The sequence below is a fragment of the Barbatula barbatula genome (assembly GCF_947034865.1).
Source record: "Barbatula barbatula genome assembly, chromosome: 7".
Classification (NCBI taxonomy): Eukaryota; Metazoa; Chordata; class Actinopteri; order Cypriniformes; family Nemacheilidae; genus Barbatula; species Barbatula barbatula.
Genome location: NC_136770.1, coordinates 4,771,110 through 4,792,212, shown reverse-complemented (window position 1 = coordinate 4,792,212; position 21,103 = coordinate 4,771,110). Strand labels below are relative to the sequence as shown.

Here is a 21,103-nt window from a genome sequence, read left to right as displayed (position 1 = left end):
AGTACTGCAGCTAGCAAAGGCGGAGTCTAAATCCTTGTTCCTGATATTGCTAGACTTATCTGCAGCGTTTGACACGGTAAATCACCAGATACTACTGTCAACCCTGTCATCTTTAGGAATCTCAGGCACTCTGAGTACTGTTTCAATTCCTACCTCTCTGGCAGATCCTTCAAGGTGTCATGGAGGGGCTCGCTGTCCACTGCCCACATGATCACTGGGGTCCCTCAGGGATCGGTTCTTGGACCGCTGCTTTTTTCCATCTACACAACATCCTTGGGACCCATCATAAAGGCACCAGTTTCTCCTATCACTGTTATGCTGACGACACCCAGATTTACATCTCATTTCACCCAGTTAATACCACTGTAGCTAGCTCGCAAGACATCTCTGCCTGGATGAAAGACCATCACCTCCAGCTGAACCCTGCTAAAACAGAACTACTCGTGTTTCCGGCACATCCCACGGTGCAACACAATCTCACCATCCAACTTGGCAATACCACAATCACTCCTTCCAAAATAGCCATGAACCTCTGAGTCATATTTGATGAACAGCTGTCCTTCAACGGTCACATTGCACAGACAACACGGTCATGCCAATATGCCTTATTTAACATTAGAAAGGTTAGACCCTACCTGACTGAGCATGCGGCACATGTTATGTTTAACCAAAATATCTAAAATCCTCTATAGAGGGTGAAGCCTTATTTTTACGCTCACGGAACCAAATTCAGTATTCTTTCAGATATTTTTGCACTTGAATATATTAAAGCTTATAACACTTGCTAATAATAAACTTTCATGACGATGTAGCACTTGGCTGATCGGTATAGTCACAGATTTGTCAACTGTCTTGAGCATTATTGGTGAGCCCTGTGTTTAGCGGGCACCTTACAGAGTTCATGCGGGCTACCAGGTGCCCACGGGCACCACGTTGGAGACCCCTGATCTAAACTATTTAAATTAAAGGGGTGATTCGCCGTAAATACGTGTTTTTCTTTGTCTTTGGTGTGTTATGCATGTATTAGACACGTAAAAATGCAAAAGATGTCTTTTTTTCTAGAAGCGAATGCTCACCCAGACCTGCCTGTAACGCATCGTGTAACCACACCCCGGCGAATCTACGTCAGTTCGTAACACGATATGACTATCGGTCTATTGGTCTTGTAAATCTCGTTGTACCGGCCGTCGCCGCTGCAGCCATGTCGCAGAGACGGTGTTTCGTTGTGAAAAGAAATCATTTTTGTTCTCCCTGCCAAAAGAAGAATACAACAAAAAACGAATGGTTACATTTTATTTTCAACACTGTTGAAAGTAAATCAGGTACAATCCAAATATTCTGGTTTGTGGAGAGCATTTCACGAATGATTGCTTCACGAATCTGGGAGAGATCAAGACCGGCTATGCACGGAAGCTTCAGGGGCAAGCTTGAAAAAGTGGGGGCAATCCCAACAGTTAAAACTCCAGATTCACAGACTGTAACTATATTTTCATTGTAAAAGACTTTGTTACGGACTAACGCGAGTTGAGTTTGAGGTTGTTGTTTCTTTGTGTGATTTGCAAATGCAGACATGCGCGCAACGTGGGTAAAAAAGACAACATAAGTCCTAATAATCAGTAATTATGTTCCAACTAGAGGCAACAAATGTCGTGTTTATAATGGGGTTTATTGTCTTTGTTGAGTCGCGACGAGACATGGCATAACGCTGGTTGATCAAGCAGGGCCGAAGCACTCGCGGTATTTATTATGTTACCATTCCCTGCTGTAATGCAAGCTTGTTTCTATCTCACACAAACTCTGTATTATGTATATGGTTGTTTGTTTATAAGAGGCATTACATTTCCGTGCAGTATTCGACCAATCACTACGCACTAGTGAACTGGCCAATCATAGCACACCTCGCTTTTCAGAGAGATAAGCTTTGTAAAATTTCAGTGCGTTTCAGAGAGGCGGTGCAAAGTAGAGACACAAACAATCCAGGTATGTGGAAAATACAGCGTTTTAAAACCTTAATTCGTGTTTTCACGTTGTATTACATCTAAAGCAAACAATAATATTAGTTTTAGCTGCGTCAAGTGACCCCTTTAAAGGCGGTGAACCATATAAAATCGAATTCATTATCATGTTTATTATACGCATGTATATATAAATTATTTTTATATAATAAAAAATAATTTATATATATCAAATATTACATTCAATATTGAGGAGGTGAACTCGAGTTGGTTGGGTTAAAGGGAGGGGCGGTGGAGCTCTGGATAATTTGTTAAAGTTTATTTCCCTCTGGATGGCAGCATCCACCAGATAAATTTCTCACATGTTAAATGTAGGACTCACATTACTCACGGACTCACATTTGCACACGTGTAAAAGTATGCACATTCATGGCATTTTTTTGTTGAATGAAGAGCACAGAATCAAAGAAGAGGGTGTAGAAGCGTGCCAGGAGAATTTGATCTCTTGTTCTGCTGTTGGATTTATGCTGTCCCATACAGTAAGTACGAGTTTAATCAAGTGCTTGTTTTATTTAGGGGTGTTAAATCACAGTTAATAGGTGAAAATGTAATGAGTCATTTTGTTTCTACATGAGATGTAGGCTACTGTAAAAGTTGCCAACAGATAATGGTCTTAAAAGTATTTGTAATCTAGGATAACCTAATTGATTAAGTTGATTCATTGATGTTAAATAATGTTTTTATAAGAATAATAAATCAGCTGGTAATACAATAATCACTCTTTATGTCATGATTTCCGAAAAATCACTAACCTACTTTAAAAAAGTTATTTTGGATATTGAGAATTCAGACTGAATGATTTGAAAGTAGCAATGCACATAATTCATATATAAATCATTATTCATTAATCTAGTGTGTGTTTATATGTCTAGTGATGGTGCAGTTGTGTGTGCCTTGGCTGGTTCTGCTGTTTGGGCTGCAGTTTGTTTTGTCGCAACTGGATGATCTCGATGAAGATGCAGAAAAAAAGGGGAACAGAAGAAGCAAAAATAAACCTATTATCTCTAATGTCATCCCTAAAAACAACGGTAAATAATCACAGTAGCCAGCTTGCTTACAACACATTTTTTCTATACCCTCTTTTCTAATATTTCGATCAGGTTGCTCAACCTCCTTTCAGCCCAAAAGCTTCTGGGTTTGATATAAATGTATCTCACTGTCCCGGGGCAAGTTTCCTTTCTGACAGTTTCTTCTCCTTCATTAAGGTGATTTACTGTAGGCTGGGCTCCCGTATATATGGATCTCTTAACTTGACATATGTGTTTGGCAGACACTTGGTATTTTCTTAAACGGCTATCAAAGGATGTGAACTGAATAGCAGTTACTGGATGTCCTTTCATATCTGAAGGTTTCACACTGAAGCTAGAAGGTCACAGTTTAGTCACAACATCCCAAAACTATCAGTTGTATTATTGTGGTATGGTTAGTGTTACTTTTGTATTCTTGCCGAAGTCTCACCCCAAAAAATGAAACATGTCATTACAAACCCATAGCCTTTTATGTAAAGACGTATTTTGTTTATACGATAACGTGTTAGTGATTTAATTTGTCAAGATCAAAAAACTAAAAGTCATACATTACTCCTTGTGCTCTGTATGACAAACAAGTCAAAGTTAAGACAAAGATTTAGTTATTATTCACAAAAGAAATCTTCAACGAAGGGACAACATTTTGTATTGCTTGGACCACATCAGGGTGAATAAATACTGACCATCTTAACTTCTTTGTCGTGGTCTCTCATTTCAGACGGGGATTGTAATTTGGAGCTGGCATTCTTAGTGGACAGCTCAGAGAGCGCCAAAGACAACCACGCTCTGGAGAAGCGCTTTGTTACCGATCTTGTGGACCAGATCCAGAACATTCGTCTTCATACCGAGCAGAGCCTGAACTTCAGAACTGCCCTCCTGCAGTACAGCAGTCACGTGATCACTGAGCAATCCTTTAAGGATTGGAAGGGTGTGCCCACCTTTCACGATCGCATTGCACCCATTCCATACATAGGGCACGGCACCTACACCACCTATGCCATCACCAACCTCACCCGTATCTACCTGGAGGAATCTGGCCCTGGCACAGTGAAGATAGCCATTCTGCTGTACGACGGCGTGTCTCATCCAAAAAATCCTAACATATTCTCTGCTTTGGCTGATGCTAAGAACCAGGGGATTAAATTCTTCACAGTAGGTTTCACACCTGCTGCCAATGTGGAACAGTTGCGTCAACTGGCCAGTTCTCCATCCGCCCGCTTCGTACACAACCTACAGGACAAGGCTGTTGTGGACAAGATAGTCAAAGAAATTGTGAGTCTTTGTCTTTTTCCAAAACACTATTAAGCTCTCTTTGACATAGCAATTGTTTCTCCTAGATAGCAATGAGATGAATGGAGTCGTATGCTTCTAAATGTATATCCTGAGAAGAGGAGCCAACTGGTATTTCACTTGTATAGTTTAACTTATATAAACTATATTCTCTTGAATAGTTTCTGACAAGACATCAATAATGTGTTTTTATTTTCTAAACAAGTTTATATAACCGAGTACTTAAATACCAAGTATCCTGAATACACATACTCATAACAATAGCTTGCACTATAAATCACATTGGATTCAAAGCATCTGCCAAACACTGCATTTTGTGGTAAACTAAAATCTAATACAAACCAAAAGCAATATTTATAAGATGAACTGCATGCAACGAGCTTTTCCTCTTGTTTTCTATGGCCCAAAATAAGTATTTTATGGCACACAGCTGTGGATAAATGTTTTAACCCAATGGGTATGTTTGCAAGCTGTGAAAACCTTTGATTTTTGGAAAACAACTTGTGTAAGTGAAGTGTATATGTGATGCTTCATTTGAAGTTAAACTCAGATTGTGCGCAAATGGAGGATAGATTTTTTGTGCTGCATGAGGACTGCACTCTTAAGTATCAGGTAACTATGGAAATGTCTTATCTTTTCATCTGTCCTGAGGTAATGGAAAAACCTAATGAACTTATGAATGAACTTGAGCAGAGGATGAGGTTAGGACATAATAACTATCGGTTAAAATGCTTACTGTAAGGTTGCATAAGTTCATGAAGTTAGCAGGTTCAGGTCTGGCTTATGTATTTTTCTTTTTTGAGGTTTCTCCAAACTTGGCCCATTATTTTCTGTCTTTCTACTTTACATCCTAAAGTGGTCAAGTCACAATGAAAAAATAAGTTCAAAACCAATGAAATACACAGGTGAAAATGTCCAGGGCTGCGTTTCCAAAAAAGCATTGTAAACCCACGTGGACCGTAGCTCCATAGAAGAAGTAAGTAGGTGATGCTATCCTGAAAAAAATTACATTTTATAAAATGTAAATGATAGAATTATTTTTTTTTATATTTTTACACAATCAAATAGTTATTTCAGTCGTTTCAACTTACTGTCCATTGGTGAGTTACTGTACGTAATCTTAATAATGTTGGTTTGTTTTCCAAAAGTAAGCTGTCATGGTTATGGACAGAACCCAAGCGCAAGCAGACATGTTTTAAATAACAAAACTTTAGTTAAACCAAAAAACCCTCGATGGGGAAAACAAGAACAAAACAAAGATACAAAGGAAAACTTCCCAGAAGGGCGACAAAACAAACAATGTACTTAGGATAACAAATAAACTATAATCACCAAACTCAAGGACGGGAACAGGGGTAATCCAAACAAGACAGGGTCAGCAGGACAGACTAAGGTGGGTAAATGTGAACAGATAAACAATGAACCGACAAGGGACCCTGGGAAAGTGGGACTAGATAAAGGGAAACATCGGAGAGAGAGAGCATGGCGTGACAAACCAAAACAATGCTCTTTCTCCACACAAAACACATGGAACTGACATGATCCTGCTACAAGACTCGAAAACCAAGACAAGGAGAGGCAGGATGTCTATGTCTGATGCTATTTTTCTTGTATTGCATTTGTTCCTGACAAGATGCTTGCCATATCTTTACACATCTGTTCCTAATATGGTTTTATTAGAAATTCCCTGACAGTTCTGTATAACTTCACACAACACTTTGAGCAATTGTTTCCTGCTGGAAGACAGTAGACAGAACCACTGACTCTCAGCAGGTCTGGAATGAGAGGCAGTTTGGTCAAGTGACCTTTCTGTGTCTCACATCACACAGCATCTGCATATGGTCAGGAAACTTGTATGACTGAATGCTGGCCAGCTCTGCTGTGCCTTGCTGGATGTTCCTTCTGATCTTTGATAATGGAAAGCAAATCGCGAACATTTTTTGGCTTAAGTGTTGTTTTCTGAATAAGCATCACTTATCGAGGGCTGTCAAAGGAGCGGACTGCTGACCTTTAGGAATTTCTGTAGGGTTCATCATTTTGTGGTATTTGAAAAGAAAAATTACGCACAGGAATTTTTCTATTACCTGTCTTTTCCAGGAACTTTTCGGGAACAGCTGTTGCTCATTGACTTTAGAGTGCTGAGCAACATGATTCATGCAGGAGTAAAATGCACGCTATAGCTCTGAAGAAACTGTTGATGCAGGTGCTTGATACAGAAACCCAATCAAGATATTTAATCACAGGCTAGGCATAAATCCCATGTACTGTAATCCACTCAGCTCATCAACTTTCTCTGTTTATCAAGTGGGTTATATAAATGTTACATTTCAATAGGCAATACACTTTCTATTGTGTGTTTATGTCAGATGTGTGTGGTTAACAGTCTTTTAGTGAAAATCCTTTGTTGTTGTAGTGAAATTCCTTTGTTGTTATGGTTCTCTGTGATCTGTTGTTTGAGTGTTAGGATGCATCTGTCTGTCATCAGTATGCTTCAAATGAATAATGATCAGGCATGTGTTTTGTTATAAATATATGTTGACTTTAAGACTTTCCATCAATTTAAGTGACAGCATCTTATGTCAAGAATCAAGGAAATGCTGGCATGAGTATGCACTAGTTTCTTTTGGATTTGGAAACATTTCACACATTGTACTCAAGTCTCCTGTAGAGACTCAGAAATGTCCCAAAATGTGCTTCCAATGAAGAAAATCTGAAATCAGAAGTTTGATTCCAACATGAACACATCAAATTTCTTGTTAAATTCTCTGTTACTTATAAAACAGTTACATATATACAGTATGTAACATTTAGGCTATATGTGCACCAGTCCAGAGATTTACTGAAATAAATAACATGTTATTAATGTTATTATAGTTTTGTTTTTAGTTTAGTTTTTTTTATTAATATTTTAACTTAACTTATATTTATATATATTTCGTTTTTATGGTCATTTTTGTTAACGCTTTAGCAATTATGCTTTATGCTTTTGTAATTGTATTATTTATTAGTTAATTTTCTATGTTGCTATATAAGGTTAATTAATTTTTATTGTAGTTTTTCGAAGTTTATTTCTTAGACAAAATTTACATTTTCATTAGTTGTATGATGTTGTATTTGATTTCAATGAACAGAAAATTTTTCAAAGTTTCAATTTAAGGAAACTAAAATAACCTTGCTGTGCACTATCATTGCATGCATCGGCTTCTCAGTTAACGGATTTTCAGTTCAGTTATTTGTACATATTATAATTCAGCCTTTTTCACTTTTTTCCCTCTTAGACCGAAGTGGTGAATGATGTGGTAAGTCTTTATTACACAAATTTCATATAGGCAAGATTATTTAGAAGAGACAATATTTGTCATCTAAGCTTGCGTGTGTTGGTATATGTTTCAACAGTGCCCACTTTCACCAAAATGCACTTGTGAGAAAGGAGAAAGGGGGACCAGTGGACCTGCTGTAAGTGCTCAATGTTTTAAAAAAAGCTTTTCCACAATTCATACTGACCACATCTGTCAAGATTAGAAAAATTTAACACAAAGAAAAGGCTCATTTGTATTCTGTTGTCACACTTTGTGCAAGGAACACCTAAATTTTAGTTGACTGAGCCCTGTTTGTATGTAAAAAAAAACTTACAATTTTGAATTATTTCAAGTATTCATTTAATAGAACTGCGTTTTAACATCAATGGGAATGGTATGATAATAGTCATATTAAAATAGTCATTTTGAAGTAAATGTGTGGTTTAAAATATTTTGACTCAATCAGTCTGTAAATACTTAAGATATGGGCTGTCGTCATTTTCTGCCAGCTGTTGAATTCGAGTTTACGAAGTCAAGGATTTTAACAAAACAGTTTGACACCACATGCAGGGTTATTTTCTATCTGTGATTAAATAAAATAACGGCTGCAGACTTAATGTAGTAGATAAAAAACTTTAGGACAGTATTTGTGCAAGTTTTGCACATACTGTATAAAAGTAATGCAGAAGTTAAAAAAATGTCTATGTCATAGTACTTTCAGCAAAACCTTTGATTTCTAAACAAAAACTGATTTCTAAACAGTGGTGGTCATAACACATTTATACTTTTATGAAAATATACAAATATTTCTGCATCCAGTAGACTGCCTCCCTCCAACAAATGTGTTTCTGGAGGAATATTTGAATCTTTAAGCTACATTATATAATGCTATCATAGTTTCTTTTTCCAATTTCTTTCATCCACAGGGTAAAAAGGGTCGATCTGGAGATGATGGAAGCCCAGGACCCAAAGGACAGAGGGTCACAGCTTTCTTTCGTTAATAAACTCTCATGTTTGTAAACTATTGGTGCATGTTATCTTCAAATATGATGTGCTTCCTGCAGGGAGAGAGTGGGTTCAGTGGTCCTCCCGGACGAGATGGTTCAGAGGTGAATCAGTCCTGAACATGATGCCCTGTTATATACTTTTTATTATCTATTTGTGTAATGTGTCTCTCACCGTGTGTTCTGTATCGGTCATCAGGGGAAACCTGGGGACAACGGAGAGAAGGTAATCAACCTTATTATACTCTTCTTCACCATGATACGTATCTCGTCTGTGTGTGATGTCTGTGGTTTTTGCTTTCTTAAGGGTGAGAGAGGAGAATGTGGAACACCCGGAATCAAAGGAGACAGGGTTAGTGAGATTTCATCTACTGTACACTTCATCAATAATCTGATGTATGACTGTCTGATAATATATGTTTCAATAAAGGGTCCTGATGGTCCCATTGGTATCAGAGGAAGTCGAGGACTGCAGGTTTGTCTTCATGATGATCAGAATGCATTAGTCTGTTTGTCATGAGTGTTTTACTTCTTTAACATTGTGTTAAGCTTTCTTGTGTCTTTGCAGGGTTTATCTGGACCCAGTGGGGACACCGGCCCGGAGGGCCCACCTGGCAAAAAAGTGAGTTTCATTTGGCAATACAGTAAAAGAGGACTTTTGCAACATGCAAATATAAGAGGGTAGTGGGACAGTGGGAAATATTCAGGACCTATTATCATAAACTTTGCTTCCAAGTCTGATAGAAATATTCCTGGTGTAAAAACATAAATGCCTTTATGCGGCGGCATGTTGAAACATTCATCATGACTTTATTTGTTACTTTAAATGTTTGGTTTCCAAAACTATAAATCATCTATAGTTCTTTGTCAGTGCAGATGCGTGCTTCTAAACACTAATTATTTTTCTGGAATGTTCTTTTTTTTGACTTAGTGTCGGCTGTCAAGTTTTAGCCGAGCAACAGATTAATGCCTGAACTTGCTGTAGCACATGTGTGTTTGAGAGTGTGACACGTGAAAGTGTTTAGCCTAATGGGTCTGAACACAGTAATTGCCATCTCTAATTCAGCATGTCTGACATGAGCGTTTAAAGACCCCTTGTGTGCATGTGCCTGGACAGACATTTGTGCCTAACGGCATGATATGGATTTCAGTCTTGAAATTATTCTTAAAAGATATATGGTTTAATTATTTTGGTATTTCACAGATGACTTTGCACGATACCCCTGGAGTAAAGCTTCTTGCTTGAAGCAATAGCTCACACAAAATAAATATATAATTTTATCATTTCTTCATTTCAAAAACATAAATGTTGCATCTAGTAGGCATACCGCACTAAATACATTACCCTCCACAAAATGGCAAAAAAAAAATTTTGGGTTAAAGCATCTTATAGATAGTTCATCTTGTCTGTGGAACACAAAAGAAGATATTTTGAGAAATGCCCAAGTGGTTTTGGGTACATACAGTGGAAGTCAAAGGGGGTTAGAGTTGTCTGGTTACCAACGTTCTTCAAAATATATTTTGTTTAGCAAAAGAAAGTAATGCATGTTTGAAATGACATGGAAGTGAAAAGATTATGAAAATTATTTTTGTCACGGTTCCCCCTCTGTATTCCCCTGGACCACATTACCCACGATCCTCCATGCTCCATCACCTGTTCTGTCTCCCATCACCGACTAGGCTTATTCGACTTGATGTGGCGGGGCAAGATCCGACAGGCGGATGACATCACAGTACGAAACAATAAAAGGTTTGCTTCCGAGTCGATCTCGCAATACTTTGTATGTCATCCGCAGATCTTGTGGCGCCGCAAGTCGAACAAGCCTATTGTATAGTCTCGTCGTTTTTACGTAGATGCCTTTGATTTGTAGTATTGCACTTGTGTTCAGCTCCTTGAAAATAAATAAATATTTTGATTATTGTATTTCTCTGTGTCTCCGGTTTTGGTTGGCCACACATGTGACATATCACTTTATTTTCATTGTGACATTTTTTTTAGTGACCATCAAACAACATAATTCTGAACTAGGTCCAGACCAAAAAAAAGCTGCCAAAATGACCACCAAACCATCAATGGGAATTCAGTCTCTTCAGCAGCATCTTCCCTCAATTTTGGACTCATATCGGGTTTCTGGTAGCTCAGTGGTCAGAGCATGGTGCTAGCAATCCGAAGGTCATGGGGATTGCTCATACTCAGAAAGAAAATGTAGAGATTAAAGCAATGCAAGCGGATAAAAGTGTCTGCCGAATGCGTGAAATGTAAATGGACCGTTTGTAATTCAAAATGTTTCTGATTGTTTAGGGTGAGCGAGGCTTTCCCGGACCACCAGGATTCCAGGGTGAGACTGGGATTGGCCTTCCTGGACCAAAGGTAGACTTGAATTGTCATGAAATCAGATGATCTGTGTATTCATATCTGTGTTTATGAACTCATGCATGTGTGATTTCTTGATCTGTAGGGTGATGTGGGTTTACAAGGCAGAATTGGTCCTCCCGGGCCTCCTGGGCTTGGGGGGCCGGGCCTACCGGTAAATATTTTGAATCAAGAAGGGCTGCATTATTTTTTCAAGTATTACTTGATATACATTAGTCAGCATTCAATGTTCTGTTTTTTATTTTATTTTAAAGGGACCGCAGGGACCTCAGGGTATTTCAGGGGAGAAAGGCCCGCCAGGAGAGGGGTTTCCAGGGCCAAAGGTACAAACTACAGTCAAACCAAAAACTATTCAGACACCTTCAACAATTTCTCACGTAATCACAGGTTTTTCGCTATAGTTTGGAAAATGGCAATAAAATATGACAAGATCTGCCACGGAACCAATTTATCTTGATAATGTCAGATAACTTTGATTGAAAGGTATTTTGCATTTTTTTACACAATTACCATGCAATGTTTTGTTCAGTCTGTGTTAAAAAAAAAGTTGCATTAGGATAAGTGTGTTTGTCAGTTTTACTGGTTCACTGTATGAAGGATTTTTGGGGTATAATATCACAAAGTTTACCTTGTTTTGCTATACTCCGTTACATAAAGTGTTCTGCACCCGATAGTAAAATAAATATAAAAAATGATATCTGGTGTCTTATATTATTTTTGGTTTGACTGTATAAGGAAACACTACTGTGGCTCTTCTTAAAAGTTTGACTCCCGCTCATGTTGATTTCTGTCTATTCTCTCGTGTTTGCTGTCAATACAGTGTTTTTGGTGTTTGACAGGGAGAGAGGGGCCTGGAGGGGCCAAAGGGACCCAGAGGGCCAGTAGGTCCAGGGATTAAAGGAGAAAAGGTAAAACATAAAGAACATTGTTAGACGACTAGCAGAGCACACATGCTGACTTGAGTTGTTCTCTTCAGTTTCTGATTTTTTAGTTGGTTTTGAGCTGTCTTGAGCTCCTAATGTCATTTTCCTATCCGGATGCTTTGCATGAATGTGTCCCAGCTTGCAGTATTGAGTACTCAGCCCGTGGCTATGAAAAAAGGCATACTTATTAACCAGAGTATCAGTGTTTTATTTCATATACTATCATTTCAATAATAACTAGACTCAACATGATCTGACAGATTTGTTTGTTCATATGAATGTTGTGCATTGAATATTTTCTTTAGGTTTCTGGGTATTGGCATGAGTAACACGTCACACTGTTACACACCCTAGTGTGTATGGTCTCATTAGAAATTTTACGAAAAATTATTTTCTTTATTACTTTTGTTGTCTGTCATCTCTAACAAAAAGTAGACAACCTTAAAACATTCTAAAAGGTAGATGTTAAGTCATGTTTTGAGAGAACGCTAATAAACTATTAAGATATTGACTATTTCTCACCCAAATAGCAATGACAAATGCATTTTATTCATAATTTTCTGTTAATTCCAATTGTGGAAAAACAGTAATATGTATGCGTGTCCAAGAATAAGACTGTTTTTGGTCTATTTTCTTTCAAGGGTGATGGTGGTCCTTCTGGGCCCCAAGGACAAATTGGGCTTCCGGGAACAGGCATCCAAGGAGAGAAGGTACTGTTAAACTTGAATTTACTGTACAGTATGTGCTAAGGATAAAATACCTTAACACCTTCTGTATTGTATATCGGCATCAAATATGATTGATAAATTGTTGGGTTTGCTTATACTGTAGTATTGTTTTTGCAGGGTGTGGAAGGACCACGTGGACCCCCTGGAAGCAGAGGGCCACAGGGTGAGGGCTACCCTGGACAAAAGGCAAGAATTCCCCATCATGCTTTAAACACTGTCACAATATCAGAAAATAATAGAAATAGACACTGTGTGATGACTTATAGACCCAAACTATGTGTATGTTTGCAAATTGCTGCTTAAGGGCGATCAAGGTTTACCAGGTGAGATTGGTACACCTGGAGAGAGAGGACTAGGAGAACAGGGTCCCAAAGTAAGTCTTCAATTCATTTCAAGCCGGCATAAAATCACTCACTGGCCTTAAATTTTTGGTTAAACTTAATTAAGTTAGCATGTTTTTCTTTGTAATTTTCTACCAAACCGTTGATAGAAAATACTGTATCAGCATCCAAAACACAAGTGGGCATCATCTATATTATCAAAAGCACAATCAGATTTCTTCCTAGATCATACATGACATGGTGACCAGAAATTATGTTATGATTATGATTATTTTCTGAATTTGTAGGGAGAACCTGGAGCTACTGGATTGTCAGGATTACCAGGTTTACCCGGAGAGGATGGAGCTCCAGGACAAAAGGTATCATGTCTTACCTCAATCAATAACTCGCATCTCAAACAATTTTATCCAAATGCGCACACATTTCTGTATGTATTTCAGGGAGAACCAGGGGGCGCTGGGTTGAGAGGTCCTGAAGGCGCGGCAGGACTGGGCATTCAGGGTGAAAAAGTATCTCCCTCACTTAACTTTTACATTTAGTCATGACCACATTAAATAAAAACTCTTTTATAGTTCATCCATAATAAAAATTATTTTGTCATTTATTCCCCCTCATGTCATTCCAAATCTGTATGACTTCATTTCATCAGGTTAATACAAAAGAAGATACCTTGAAGAATGTTGGGAACCGGTAACTAATTTCCATTGTATGGACACAAAACTCGAGATATTTCTCAAAATATCTTCCTTTGTGTTCCACAGAAAAAGAGTCATATATAGGTTTTGAACGACATGAAGGTAAATAAATGAAGACTATACTATATTTTCCCCTAATACCGTCCGCTTCTGTCTAGCCATAGCAATCATGGTTTTGCTCGACTGCTATATAGAAACGCTATTTTATAAACCTCTTTGTAAAAGAAAACTTCCTCTCATATTGCCATTTTATAAGCCGTTAACCATACAAACTAAGGTGAAGCCAAACTATGTAATGTCTGTTGTTCAGGGTGACCAGGGTCAGCGGGGAATCCGTGGGTTGGCAGGGCCAACGGGAATAGCTGGACCCTCTGGGTCAAAGGTGGGTCCATAGTTCTCGTTAGATTTTCTCAAAATCAGTTTGAAACAGAAAACCAGGAAGAAATTAGCGTATCTTCCTTCCTGTCTATATAATTTTCTTTCTAGGGTGAGCCTGGCACCCCTGGCAGACAGGGTTTACCTGGACTCCCGGGACGTGCAATAACAGGAACAAAGGTAAGAAACCTCAGTTATCTAACAATTTAATATATATATTTTATTTGACAGAATTTTTTTAAAGTGTCGAGTATCTACAAACGTACACTTTTGAACAACATGCATTATGTTATTGTCAGGGTGACGTAGGTCCACCAGGTCCGGCTGGACCTGTGGGAGAGACAGGATATGGTCTTCCTGGGCCAAAGGTCATCCATTGCTCTCCAATAAACTTGAGTATCAAAATTAAACTTTAATGTTAAAATGATCAATGTTTCTAATGTTTATGTAAGGGTGAGCGTGGTGACCCAGGTCCTTTTGGTTTGCCTGGTCAAAAAGGAGATGGCTATCCTGGTCCTGCAGTGAGTCCATTCTTTCATGCAAATATTTATGAAATTAATAAACCCTCATATTTCCTCTTAAGGTTATACTGTTAAATTCATGGTGTGTCTGCTCTGCATCGTTTGAAGTTAAAGTATTAAAGGTTGATCCCACAAGCCATTTCACCGTTGTGCCCCTGAGAAAGGCAGCTCACTTTGTTTCAGGGGAGTTTTCTTATTGTGGTCATGTTCTGCCTTTGTGTGTTGACACTCGCAGGGTCTTCCTGGTCTTCCTGGTCTTCAGGGGGAATCTGGTCAAGAGGGGATAGGTTTACCAGGACCAAAGGTACAAGCTTTCTCATGTACCACCTACAGCAGATCACATGTATCAGATAAAGATACAGGGTGTGAATGCAGATGTTTCTCCATGACTGTGTTCTCAGGGCGATGTTGGCTTTAGAGGTTTGCCAGGTCCACCAGGACCTCGAGGGGAAGGACTGCAGGGACCACCTGTGCGTCAGTCCGCAGTCACAAACACTCAAAGTCAGATTTTGTATGTGATGGCATGATACTAGTGTACCTCAGCGTAGACAAAACAAGTGAAGGTTTTGTTTCCACCTTTATTTGACCTTGCAGTGTTTTTTAAACCCCTGAACATTCCTTGAGAATTGTTCCATTCCTTAAATGTTAAAATGATTAAGTCATTATATTTACCACACACCTAGCATTTTACTGTATTGATAATCATATATCACATTCATATAATGCACAATTCACCACCATACACCCACCAGCTCCAAATCTCTTACATCTGTCTAACAAATCCTCATAATGTTACCCAGTAATCCCTAAACATCAATTCAGATGTCCAGCAGCTTTAATCTCAGCGTGCATGTACATCAGTCTGGATGTGTTTTCCAACCATTTTTTGTGGTTAATAATGTGTTTCTGAATGAATCAGGGCACAATGGGGAGGCCAGGACATCAAGGACCGACCGGACCACCAGGACAAGGCTTACAGGGTCCAAAGGTGAGACACTGACACACGTGTGGAATAAACTCTTACGTACTTTCTATTTGGGAATATCTAGTAGGAATTTTACTGAATAATCCCAGTTCGCAAAATATTCAGTTGGCAGGTGCAATACACTTTCAGTGAATTTCTTACTGTTTTCGGACCTAACAATGTTTACAGGGGGATCAGGGGTCACAGGGTGTGGTAGGGCCGAGGGGACTTTCCGGAGAAGGAATCCCAGGATCAAAGGTCTGTGATTTTGTAATTTATGCTTTGTTTTATGAAAATTTATACCCTGTTAATGACAGGCCCATCTCTGTTTCTCAGGGGGATCGTGGAGCTCAGGGTGAGAGAGGGCTGAAGGGGATCAAAGGTGACATGGGAGATCCTGGTGTTCCTGGACAATCAGTTAGTAAAATAAATATTACAGTCAGTTTTAAAAAAAAACTAATTTGATATCTGCTGTGAAACTGTTATGAACAGCCTATGAAGTGTCAGTCTATAACCCGCCTGAAACTACTAACACTATGCACATTATTCAAACTCACACAGTAACATGTGTCATTTATAATTTCATGGGAATATGAACAGAATAGTTGTCATCTCAGACACAGTTAACCTTGACGTTGTGCCGTATTTATATTTTTACCTGGCACATCCCATGTACGCGCAGGATTTTTTCTCTCTCTATGATAATTAAATTATTTAAACTATGTTCTCCTTCTCCATGTCACTCACAAAGAGATGAAATATTTTCATCTTTAGTTGGACTTTCCACTTCCAGAGAGCTTGGAGATATTTTAATGCTTGAATTTATTCACGTTTTTCAGGGCAGATCAGGAATGAAAGGGGAGCCGGGCCTGACGGTATGTTGTTTTATATTTCACGTCATATTAAACTGCTATATTAAAATTTGGACAGTACTTAAGTAAGTTTTATGAAGCTTATCATACATTTTCTTCACTCCATTTGTATTCTTTTTCAAAAATCATGTTTTTTATTCTACATTCCAATTAATATCGATATCAAACTGCACTTGGGTTGTTTTGAGTTGATTTAATAACTCAAACACATACATCTATCTAATACAATAAAAATTGTTGAACTTAAACTCTTAATTTTCTTTGCCTTTAATACTGATCAATTAAGAATCTAGTTATTTTATTACTTGTACTTTTTATTTTTTTCTGGAAAAATATTTGAATAATAAAAAATAAATTATTTTACTGTACTTAAGGATTAGAGGTAAATAAAATATTTATGAAATGTAAATTTCACAATCTGTGAAATCCAGGCTAAGAGTTCAAATGTAATTATTGAGATAATGAGCATCAAAGTTTAATTTCCACCATTAACTTCACTATCGATTCAAGCTTTGACATGGCCTAACTCTGACTAAATGAAAGATATTAAGGTTATATTTTCACAGAATGTTCTTTACATTATGTAGGATGATTTTATGTAGGAAACAGTAGGCCTAAATCACAAAATATTACTTCAGCTGTGTTTTTACAGACTGGTTCACATATGCTTTATATTTTAGTAAACAATTCTTTTATAGTACAGATACTTGAAAAATGTAATAATCGAGTACAGTAAAAGTCCATACACTGTTGTGTTTTCAGAGATCTGAGATCATCAAGATAATCCGGGAGATTTGTGGTATGATCCATGCATGCATTTCTTTCAAAATATAATGCTACTTGTAAATCTATTTCCATTCCATTACATTGTCATTCCCATAACATTTTGCAATGTATTATCTTTCAGGCTGTGGGGTCAGATGTAAAGAACGCCCTATGGAGCTTGTGTTTGTAATTGACAGCTCGGAGAGCGTTGGTCCTGAAAACTTTGAGATCATAAAGGACTTTGTGGCTGCGCTAGTCGACAGACTCACCGTGAGCCGAAACGCCACTCGGGTCGGTCTGGTTTTGTACAGCCTTGAGGTACAGCTCGTCTTTAACCTCGCTCGCTACAACACAAAACAGGATGTGAAACAGGCCATACGGAGAATTCTTTACATCGGCGAGGGAACGTACACGGGCACAGCCATCCGCAAAGCTACTCAGGAAGCATTCTACAGTGCGAGGACGGGGGTCAGGAAGGTCGCCATCGTCATCACAGATGGGCAAACGGATAAACGGGAACCCGTGAAGCTGGACATCGCTGTTAGGGAGGCCCACGCCACCAACATAGAGATGTACGCTTTGGGAATCGTTAACGCCAGCGATCCCACACAGAATGAGTTCCTCCAGGAGCTTAATCTGATTGCCTCGGACCCTGACAGTGAACACGTATATAACATCGATGACTTCAACACCTTGCCAGGTAATCCACTGTTCACACAAGCATCTACTTTCCATCTTTTTGCTAGTGCAGAATCCTTAGTCTTGTATTTTATTTTCATCATTCAGCCCTCGAGTCTAAACTTGTCAATCAGCTCTGTGAGGATGAAAATGGAGCGCTGATCAATCTCATCAACGGTTTCCAAAACGGATACAATATCGATGGCAACGGCAGGTACAATTACGAAACCAACACATATAAAGGCAACAGAGAGGGTACCGGCACACACTCTGGAATAAACCCTGTAACTCATGAAAGTGGGAGGGGTGACACTTTAGCCCCACCCACAGATATTTCAGACATTAACAAGGTTAGTGAACTAAAGCTAAATTTAAGCTGTTAAGCAGTGTTTTTGAATGCTGTTTTGAGTTTGTACATTTTCCTCAGGAGGTTCAGAATTTGCCTAAGAAACCAGACGTACAGTCTTCAGAGCAGAGCAGTGGTAGAGGAGATACCCCAACATTCACTGGGGCATCCACAAATGGCAAACATTCACCAGGAACCTCTGTGCAGTACATACCAGCCCCTCGACCACCTTTACCTAAGGGTACAAACCCACTATTATTCAAAACTGAGCTGAAAATGATTTTTAAATGTCTTTTAGTAACATTTCGGTAACACTTTACAAAAAGGTGCCATTTTGTTAACAGTAGTACATGCATTAGCCAACATAAGCTTTTCCTGAAGTAGCAAACAAGATGCAGAACCCATAAATAGCATCATAAATATCACAACAATATCCTGAACTTAGTATGTTAAAACACCAGTAGAAATGTGTGCTAAAGATATACTGTCCAGTCGGACAGAGACCTTATATTTCCAAAATTGCCACTTTTCAGCAGCCATATCCCCCTGTAGCCCAAGACTGGTTGCCCACTAGAGCTAAGCAAGGCTGAGCCTGGTCAGCCTGGAGGGGAGACCTGCTGAGAATCTAGGTTGCTGCTGGAAGGATTGTTAGCGAGACCAGCAGGGGTGATCACCCTGTGGTCTGAGTGGGTCCTAATGCCCCAAAATAGTGATGGGGACACTATACCGTTCTTTCGGATGAGACGTTAAACCCTGTGGTCATTAAAAATCCCCAGCATCCTGGACAAATTTGCCCATTTCCCTATATACATCATGGCATCCTAATCATCCCCATAAAATTGTCTCCTCTCCACCAATAACCTGGTCTGTTTTGTGGCGCAATATGGCTGCCGTCACATCATCCAGGTTGATGCTGCACATTGGTGGTGGTTGAGGAGACTCTCCCCTTCAATGTAAAGCTGTTTGAGTGCCCAGAAAAGCGCCATATAAATATATTGAATTAATTAACAAATTACAGGAAATAAAAAAACATAATTTTTTTTAAATTGTTGTCAAAGCTGACAAGCTCTTTTTAATACTTTTCATTGGTACAATATTTGCAAAACCCACAGACAAACATGAAGGGTGACCAATAGTAATGATTTATAAAAAATAAAAATCATGGAAAATTGACACGCAAGGTTTCAATCCGACAAAGACAATTTTTGTTGTCAAAAGTATTTTTTATAAGGCTATAATACATGTTAATATCATGATGTTCAGAAATTGTGCCACTGGACCCACGATGTGAGCTTCTCCTGGATCAGGGTCCCTGTCGAGACTATAACATCCGCTGGTACTACGATCGGCAGGCCAACGCCTGTGCGCAGTTCTGGTATGGTGGCTGCGATGGGAACCGCAATCGCTTTGACACAGAAGAAGAGTGCAAGAGGACGTGTGTGAGAGCAGGTAAACAACCCACCTGATGAATATTATCTCTGATCAAATTAAAACTGCATCCTGACATGTGGTCATACTTTTGGATTTTAGGAGGCTGAAGTCCAGGGCTCAGGATCTTTAGTCCATTTATGTCTGTTATTCTTCACCTGCCAATGCAACTGATGGCCCTGCACTGAAATACACAAAGTATATGTATGTATGTATGTAAATGAATGATGGAATCCAGCACACGTCACAAAACAAGACGAGGGCATCATATGTTTTTTCAATAATTATTAAAAACAAATTCTTTAATCTGTAAAGAATCAGCTCCGAGATCAGTCACCAAACAACCATACATTCTCTATATCTCTTTACCACTATTGATATCACAGGCATTGCTTGAGCCAAGTTATCTTGAGCCAAAGGCCAAAAACACCCAATACAGGTTGGCGGTCCATCACGGTACATTGGATAGAAAATGAGTTGCCGTTCACAACACATGAAAGAAAAGACAGAATGTAATTCCGAGTATGCAAACACATACACATATTCTACATATTTTTGAATGAATTATGCATCATTCTACGCTGTGAACAATCAATATTATACATTGTCAAAGTTACTTTGATTCAGAGTTAATTTGCATTTTATACTTATGTAATGAATAAAACGTGGTCTGGGATTTAGATTGTTAATGTGGTTTACATCAAGGGAAAATGTTCGTCATTTTGTACCTAGTTTGTACATTTTTAATAAATTTGTTTATGTGTATTAACATCTTGGCTTTTCCATGGTAAACTGATCGGAATTAAGCAGTGTTTTGTAAACAGTCAAGATGACTGATGTTTACCTATAAACATCTTTTTCTAATAGTCTGCAAAGATTAAGCAAAAAGATGAAATATTTTGTGTTCGACAGAAAGAGGTTTGCACTGATCTCTGTTTTTGGGGTTGGTTTTTGGTAGATTTCTTAAGGTAGCTTTGAGGATGCACTGACATCTCATGGGCTAAAGTGAAGGTGCAATTGCTCAAGGTGTTGAACTAACAGATGAGTTACAGGGTTTATCTAAGTGAAATATTGCATAACACAACTTTTAAGGGATAGTTTACCCAAAAATGAATTACTAAACCTCAAGTTGTTGCTAACCTGTATACATGTTTTGGTTCTGTGGAACACAAAGAAAGATATTTGGAAGAATATAAGAAACTGAGATTTCTTGTTTTTTCCAGGACACATATAATTTTTTTTAAATCAGTATACGTTCATTGAGAAAAGAAAAAATGAACCAAAATAAAGATTTCTGTAAATGGAAAAATAAAATACCAATTTACAAGTACTTGATTAATAAACTTTTTTCTTATCCCATTGGTACACACTTTATTTTATAAAAAACATTTTCAGAAAAAAAACATCATACCTCAAATCAAAAGTAAGAATCTTATTTTAAGAAATGTTTGGATACT

The 21,103-nt window shown here is 38.3% G+C and overlaps 1 protein-coding gene across 1 annotated transcript; it reads left to right on the top strand.

Moving 5' to 3' along the window:
• The first annotated feature begins 1,938 nt into the window (after window positions 1–1,938).
• col28a2b (collagen, type XXVIII, alpha 2b) lies at window positions 1,939–20,999 on the top strand. Its single transcript, XM_079461213.1, has 37 exons — window positions 1,939–1,980; window positions 2,409–2,494; window positions 2,888–3,043; window positions 3,762–4,315; window positions 7,612–7,632; window positions 7,730–7,789; window positions 8,559–8,612; window positions 8,697–8,741; window positions 8,836–8,862; window positions 8,944–8,988; window positions 9,067–9,111; window positions 9,205–9,258; window positions 10,939–11,007; window positions 11,096–11,164; window positions 11,265–11,333; window positions 11,850–11,918; window positions 12,575–12,643; window positions 12,779–12,847; window positions 12,966–13,034; window positions 13,290–13,361; window positions 13,443–13,511; window positions 14,008–14,079; window positions 14,184–14,252; window positions 14,372–14,440; window positions 14,525–14,593; window positions 14,829–14,897; window positions 14,995–15,063; window positions 15,513–15,581; window positions 15,747–15,815; window positions 15,894–15,974; window positions 16,397–16,432; window positions 17,192–17,228; window positions 17,337–17,894; window positions 17,981–18,222; window positions 18,300–18,459; window positions 19,482–19,667; window positions 19,749–20,999. Coding segments are annotated over exons 2-37 (3,549 nt in total). The 5' UTR covers window positions 1,939–1,980; window positions 2,409–2,493; the 3' UTR covers window positions 19,757–20,999.
• The last annotated feature ends 104 nt before the right edge of the window (window positions 21,000–21,103 follow it).

Coding starts and splice junctions, on each gene's coding strand:
- col28a2b (XM_079461213.1), top strand. Junction 3,044..3,761: donor TGTCATCCCTAAAAACAACG/GTAAATAATCAC, acceptor CTCTCATTTCAG/ACGGGGATTGTAATTTGGAG. Junction 12,848..12,965: donor AGGGCTACCCTGGACAAAAG/GCAAGAATTCCC, acceptor TTGCTGCTTAAG/GGCGATCAAGGTTTACCAGG.